Here is a 7,430-nt window from a genome sequence, read left to right on the forward strand (position 1 = left end):
TGTATACTTACTGTGATATAGTATTAGCCATCTCTAAATGTTGTGAAAAGGTTTCACAGTTTTGTAGATATAGACATTCCAATCTTAAGCCCATTCAGAAATTTCATGCATGCATAACATGACTTTGTGTATGGTAGGATCACATAAACATTTCTTTTGTACGACAAAGAGTTTATCCAATATTGTGAAAATGATATGAAGGGTGGATCTTTTTTTCTTCTTCCTAAACTCCTCTTTCTTTCTATCTATGCATGTAAGCAAATATTTGTGTACGTATAATTGTGCGTGTAACCTTTGCAATTTGCAAAAACAAGGGAAGGGTCTCAGTCTCTCTGATTTGCACAGGGTTAAGCAATGCTTGGTTGGAATGTCTCTGATGGGAAGAGAGTTACTACCCAACTCAACTGATTCAGAATCATTGAATATAAGGAAGTGTAATTCACAACTTGGATTTGTAGATCATTCCTGAAAATGTACACACTTCATTTTGTTTTATTTGCACTATACAAAATATATATACATAGATTGGAAGAAGAAGTATGCCCATTTCATTTCTCAGTTGTACACCTCATAAATGCTTATTTCATTTTTCATCTCCACATTTTGTTTTGGCTGATTCATATATGGATAGGATGTGGCACGAAATGATATTTGCAAAGCTACCAAATATTAGCATCTATCACTAAAATCTGTACATTTGCACAGAGGATAGCACTTCGGTAGCACTCGGAAAAAAAATGAGAATTTAGCTGACTTATTCAGAACCTAGTATATACAAAAAGCAATCAGGAAATTCAGAGATAGTTTGGACTGGTTCTTGTTAGTTTGGACAGGTTCTTGTCATAGATCATGCGACTTATGCAAGTATTCCATTGGATCACAATGTCATCGTGTTGAGCAGCAGCCAAGCTGCCAAAGCACCGCATAGTTGTTGCATTATTGCATTTGGTTGATATATTTTTGGAGTGAACATGGCATGTTCTAGAATTCCGGTGCGGATACAGGTAGAACAGTAGGCCTGTTTTATATAAGTGCAAGTCTGACCGTTCAGCATGTTGATGTATTCATCCATAAGATAATTGGATATTGCAACATTACACTATCTAATGCACAATACTAAATCAGAAGATCAACATAATATTAAATCAGTAACATAAAATAAACAGCAGAACAAAATAAAATTGATATAAAAGTAATCACCACATTATTTCCTTGCATGTAGGATAAAAGGTAGGATAAAATTTCTGAACCTGAAAGGATCTAATAAAGCACAAATAGGTTATCCAATACACAAATTGGATTTATATTTATGTTCTGAGCAAGGGGGGAGAGGAGGTATTGACTTACTGGATGCAAGTGCTTGACATCCTCTGCAAGCAATGAAAGCATGGAATTGTTTGTCATCAGTATCAACTGCAAGCTTGTTGGAACAATCATCTATGTCAAAATTAGTAGTCGATATCAATGCAAGTTGAAACTTTTAATCAGTAAGACAACACCAAATCAACAATTATACCGACTGCTACTTGGGCATTTTCTCGAACAGCTAACCTACACTCCATATGTCATTTGAGTCAGCCTCCACCCCACGGGTGTGCCGTAGCTGCACCTCCTGGAGGCCATGTGTGCACCCTCTCAGTCTGCAGCACTGCAAAGGGAAGAATTAGACACAAGTCCATGACCAATCAATAGTCCAAAATTATTATCTTGCTGCAGCCAATACTGAAACAACGTGGGATTATTTTTTCTTTTAGCAACCACACCTTAGTCAATCAATAAGTAATCTATTGTTTCTGAACATTAGATATCTGTTGTTGATTGGATAGTAAAGCTTCTTGATCAAGCTCTAGGCAAAATTAAGCATTCTATCAAACACCTGGTGGGTAGACAGTATCGTAGACCTGGAGGATGCCATTGATGATAAGATTGATATCATGCTCCAGTGGATTGTAGCTGGCAACTGCATAGGAATTGCGGCAACAAAGATGATGCACTGAAGTAAATTCAGTAACCCGCATGCTAATATAGATGATGCAGAAGTTTACTTCAGACATGCTTACTTGCTTCCCTTCGATTCCCTAGTGAACCACTAAGCAAGCAAGTGCAGAGTAGGCAGCCGACATGCGTGGAGGGGATCGTTTTACCTGCGGGGTGAGGCGATTGCAGTGGCTGCACCAGGGGGCGTAGAATTCAACGAAGAGGCAGTCCATGGCGCGCACCACCGCATCAAAGTTGCTCTCGTTTAGCTCCACCACCGTCCCGTCCCGGGGGATCTCGAGCTCCGCCGACTCCTCTCCAACTCCGCCTATTCGGGATGGGACAAGCTCAGCCGGGGCTGGGGTGCGCGGTGATGCCGCTCCTGGGTTGGGCGGCACGTTGGGGGGATAGCCAAAGCCACAACAGCGGCGATGCGGTGGGGCAGCATGTCGAGGTAGGGCTTCGGGGGGCGCCTGAGTCACGATGGGGCAGCGCATCAAGGCGATGACGCGACAGCGGAGGTCGTCGGGGAGGCGGCTCGTCTTGTTGACTCCTTCAACGTCACGGGGGCCGGGGCGACGGAGCAAGAGAGGGCGGTGGCGGCGGAGATGGGCTGCGCAGTGGGGTTGGAGATCTAGACAGGAGGTCGTCTTGCGGAGCTCCACCGCCGGCATCGCTCCGCTTCCTTTCTGAGCCTCCCATGTTCCTACGAATGTTACGCATCGTGCGGCGGAGCAGATGGAGGACTTTTGGTTCCCGGGTCCACACAACCTGAGGGCGGTGGCGGTGGCGGGGCACGGTGAAGGAGTGCCGGATCTCGGTGTGGTTGGACTGCGGGTTGTTTTTAGAACATCTAAGGGTTTTTTCGTAAAATTACCAGAGAGAGGAGGTGGGACCACGGATTGATTTTACTAGAGTTCAAGGGGTTTTTTGAAAACAATCGAAAAAAGGCACGATCTCAGTCGTCCGCCTGGCCGATCTGACGGCCGGGAATAGCCGACGACGTGGCTCAATCATAGCTCAGGGAATAACCCAGGTTTCGATTTTTAAAGATAAGCTGAAATGGGCAAATCACCGCACCTCACATACATACCGATCTTATTTACCGCTGGGTAAATTTCAGGTACAACAAAATAAAAGACAGACAAAAATGCTCATTTATTGATGCACTCCTAAGAAAAAAAGTTATATATGTACAACTACTAAATTGTTCCAAGAGACCCCATGAACTGAATTCCCGGTCTGAAAACTACTGGGACTTCAGGAAGCCAGCGTAGTCCGGGGGCAGTTGTCGATAGAGCAAGCGAGGATGTCCCGGTAGTCCCGCGAGATCGTGAAATGGTCGTACACGTTGCCGTCGCGGCTCTTCTTGTACTCGAACAGCAGGGATGAATGGTTGAAGGCCGTGAGCTTGACGAACCCATGGTCGAAGTCGGTGAAGTGGCTCCATTGGATCTTTGAGGTGGTGAACTCCGAGAGGCTGGCTCCTGCGCCGCCAACGACAACGTGCGTCGTCGCCTGGAACGGGCCGCTGTAATGGTTCGATGCATTGACAACGCATTGGCTCTGCAAAATTCAGAGGTCAAAAAAATTCAGTTTTATTTCACTGTAGAATTCCGGGCAATACAAACTTGCGAGATGCCATACCATGTAAAAGAATTTTCTAATTTGATAATTCGATCTGATGCAGAAGTACCTGATAGACTGGGCATGTCCTCTCATAGCTGTGGACGTGGCCATAGAAGGCAAGATCGACCTTGTACTTCTGCCAGAGTTCCTGCAGAGCTTCCCTCCCCATCGGTTCCTCGAACGTGCCCTCGGATTCATAGTATGCACAAGAGGAGTACCCGAGAACACGGTGTGCAAGGAAGATAAGCCATGGCTGCTTCTGCCTGTCGACAGACGACAGGCATTGCTCGATGAACTTGTACTGCTCGGTCCCGGGCCTCCAGTCCTCTTCTGTGTGAGCAATGCAGAACCTGAACATGCCGTAGTCCGTGGCGTACCTGAAGAAGGATAACAGTTCTGTTAGTAAAACTAGGGAATGACATCTGAATAAACTGCTAGTGCTATGGTGTTACGGAGCTATACTTTTTTTTCTTTTTTCTGAAAAGCAGTTACTGAGCTACACTACATTTACCAGAATTTTGCACGGTTCTCAGCAGGAGTGTAGAACATGGTTTGAGCAGGAACACCGCATTCTCCACCGGAATCAAGGTTACCATAGAAAGACCCAGTCCCAGGCCAATCCCTTTCATGATTACCACTGCAGAAACACTCATTCATTTGACCATGAATACAAGTGAAGGAAGAACATATGAAGTAAAAGTACTGAAATGAGGCACTCAAACTGACCTGCCAATCATGTATGGCACTGTCGAAGCAATCGGCTCGACCTGTGCAGTGAACTGATCCCACTGTGACAAATATCCATTAGCGTAGCAAATGTCCCCAATGTGGACCACCATGTCAATGTTTTCCAGGTCTCTGATGATCTGGTAAGTAGTGTTCAGTGATCCTGGTTGGAAGTTGTTGAACTCGTTCGAACCATCTGCTTCTGCCTGAAGAATTTGTCAGAAGAAGATTCAGTACACTTGCAAATGAAAATACCGAACTGTTATCTGTGTGAAGTAGGATAGAGATGGAAGGAAAAAAGAAAAACCTTTCCCATGTCCCCAAATATGACAACTCGTTGCAAAGAATCTTGTCCAGGATAAGGCGATGCCTTGAAGCTGTATGAATTGCTCCAGATACGAGTACCGTTCATTAGCCTATGACCAAGCCTGTAAGTATACCTGTAATTTTGCAAATCAACATGTTGCTTAGTAGCTGGATCAGCCACAGTTCTACAATAGGTTAAACATAATTGGAATGTACAAACATATATATGGAAGACAGAACACATACAGTGAGTCTGGCCAGAGATCCTTCAGGTAGCTAGTATGAATGTAGCCAGGATGGCGCCAACCAACAGTCCGTGCTGGTGCGCCTGCATTTGCAGGTGAGAATGAATCGGCATTGTAGACTCTGAGCTGTACAAGCTTCTTTGTTCATCTCTCTAGGGAGATTAGGAAAATAATGACTTACCACACATGCTATTTTTGTCAAATGTTAATGTGCCAGCTGGAGCAAGAACCCGGCGTCCTCCTTTCTCACCCCATTCAACAAAAGGAACTGCTTCTGTAATGTCATAGCCACTTGTCCAGGTGACTGTCATCTGCAATAATAACAATATACTATTCGATATTTCCATCACATTCTTAGGTTTGTAACTACAGTTAATTCCCAGAGTGGATATTATCCGTGTTCATTCAGAGCTGAGTTGAGCACCAAATATCACAGTAACTTACTGTACAACCAAACACCCAAACATTGCACACTGTTTTCTAGGATCCATACAACAGAAACGATTATCGCAGTCGTGGATGACAGGAAAGCTTACTTCATTCCAAGACTTCCCTTGCGCCAAACGCGGGTACACTGGGGCCTTTGGATTCGCAAATGCCACTTTGTTGGAGACAGCAACCAGCTTAGGCTGTTACAGGAGTGTATTTTCTTTTTCAGATGGAGAACATAAAGGAATGCACCTTCAGTATCATACTGGAGCTGCTGTTTCAGAGGATGCAGTGCTTTCCACTTACCGACAAGAGACCTCCTGAAAAAAGCGCGAACGAGAAATCTTCCCTCTGGTTGATCAACTGAAGCTTCAAAGATCCCTTTCCAGTCCTATTGTAGTCATCATTTTTGAAATTTGCAAATTGGTACTGAAATGAGGATATGGGGGTGAAATGAATCAGGGTTCGATACTATGGGCCTTCAGGAAGTGAGGTTAAACTGCACAGGCTGCACGCTAACCTTAATAGGTGCAGTGCAAAGCACTGGGGGATACTGCCTCTGATTCTCAGGCTCACAGATTGCAGAACTGAAATGCCCAAACAAGAAACATCAATTTTGTTTTTTCAGCAAGAGAAACATCAAATCGAATCTGGCCTTTGGATGCAACATTATAAGCACATTTATCCCCATTAGGTTGAGTTTGTTCTGATCCAATTGATTTGCTTACATCGAGACACCAACACTTTTACCTGAAATCTGCAGGAGAGAAAACACCGATCCAATCGTCACCAGATGGGCTCGGATGGAAGAACTCCACATCCACCCACTCAGTATTCTCACCCTGCATCATCACAATTCACAACCCACAAGTTACCCAGACTGTCAAGAACCCATGAACCCTGCAACTGTCAAACAGCATCAGTCAGAGTCAGGGCCTCAGGGGACATCAAGGCTCACCGTCAGACCAAGAACCAAAGGGGACGCCTTGACGTGCGCCGCGTCGTCGATGGCGTGGACCGTCCTCTCGACGGCGATCCTCGACAGCGGCTGCTCCCCGCCGGTGCCTCTGCCAGGGTGCGCCGCGGCGCTGACGGCCAGCCATGTGGCGGCCGCCCACAGCAGCAGCCTCATGCTCCTCCTCCTTTCTCACAACTCTGATGGATTCCTAGCTGCAACTGAAACCCGAGCTGGCCAGCTCCAAGAACCCCTCCAACTCCAAGAAAAAAAAAGAAGGCAGCGACTGAATGACGCCGACGCCGACGATGACGAAACTGTGCAGGATTGGCCCAAAAAAATTGCCACATATATACCCAATCATTGAGGAGGGCATGAGAAGAATATTCCCGGTAGCAAAGTGGCGTGTGGAACTGAACGCCCGAATGCAGAGCGGGAGGTTGGGCCGGCGCCGTTGTCAGTCAGTGTCATTGTGATCGAGTGCAATTTTGTTCAGTAAAAAACAAATGACAGCACGATAATTTCTTTGCCGTACGTGCAAGTGTGCCATATGCATACAAACGAAGTTACACATTGGTGAAGACCATGGTCGATTGGATCGAGAGTGGATCTGTGCTGCGGGGTGGCACTGTCATAGTGTCACGTGAGTTTGTTCAGTTCAGTGTGTAACGACCATGACCTCATTTAGATCATTTCGAGTGATTTTGGTGATCGAGTGACAACGTAATTATTGAGACTAATGTGTTTGTTAAGTGTATCTCATCAGGGCCCAAGAATAAAGTAAAAAGTCATAGCAAAGCAAAACATGAAGAAAGAACTCAAAGAAACACTGCATTAGACGAGTTCTGCAAAACACAGTGGGCTCGGATAAACCGACGACCTTAAGGTCGGCCTATCCGACCAAAGCAGCAGGATGATCCAACGCAAGAAATGAAGGTCGGACTTTACGTCGGGTGATGCACCAGAGAGCCTGTTTCTCGAGTTGGAAAATTAGCTTCAGGATCGGATGATCCGACATGAGGAATTTGGAGCGTCGGAGTAATGGTCGGATGAATGATCAGAGATGTTGCATTTGAATTGGAAATCAGTCTACTGCACCGGATGATCCGACGCTGCGTTGAAAGAAGGTCGGACAAAGGCTTTGTCACACCCGGTTTCAAAGA

General features: G+C 45.5%; 2 protein-coding genes across 5 annotated transcripts; both read right to left on the reverse strand.

Annotated features, from left to right (window-relative positions):
• Window positions 1–1,139: 1,139 nt before the first annotated feature.
• Window positions 1,140–2,753, reverse strand: LOC120663733. Of its 4 annotated transcripts, XM_039942632.1 has the most exons (4): window positions 2,145–2,753; window positions 1,552–1,648; window positions 1,348–1,437; window positions 1,140–1,260 (listed from the first exon to the last, which is right to left on the reverse strand). In XM_039942632.1, exons 1-4 carry the CDS (start codon window positions 2,649–2,651, stop codon window positions 1,205–1,207), a joined length of 750 nt encoding a protein of 249 aa, XP_039798566.1. In that variant the 5' UTR covers window positions 2,652–2,753; the 3' UTR covers window positions 1,140–1,204. The 4 variants fall into 4 exon arrangements, with proteins under 4 accessions (XP_039798566.1, XP_039798568.1, XP_039798565.1 ...); XM_039942634.1 differs by having other exon boundaries at window positions 1,160–1,437; window positions 1,517–1,648; window positions 2,145–2,752; XM_039942631.1 differs by having other exon boundaries at window positions 1,160–1,437; window positions 2,145–2,750.
• Window positions 2,754–3,014: 261 nt separating this feature from the next.
• Window positions 3,015–6,592, reverse strand: LOC120666564 (probable inactive purple acid phosphatase 1). Its single transcript, XM_039946431.1, has 12 exons — window positions 6,271–6,592; window positions 6,063–6,154; window positions 5,833–5,899; window positions 5,619–5,741; window positions 5,420–5,512; window positions 5,065–5,194; window positions 4,885–4,966; window positions 4,640–4,772; window positions 4,333–4,538; window positions 4,118–4,243; window positions 3,674–3,983; window positions 3,015–3,543 (listed from the first exon to the last, which is right to left on the reverse strand). The coding sequence occupies exons 1-12, from the start codon at window positions 6,442–6,444 to the stop codon at window positions 3,238–3,240; spliced, it is 1,842 nt and encodes a 613-aa protein (XP_039802365.1). The 5' UTR covers window positions 6,445–6,592; the 3' UTR covers window positions 3,015–3,237.
• Window positions 6,593–7,430: the final 838 nt, after the last annotated feature.

Source organism: Panicum virgatum, chromosome 3N (assembly GCF_016808335.1).
Source record: "Panicum virgatum strain AP13 chromosome 3N, P.virgatum_v5, whole genome shotgun sequence".
NCBI lineage: Eukaryota > Viridiplantae > Streptophyta > Magnoliopsida > Poales > Poaceae > Panicum > Panicum virgatum.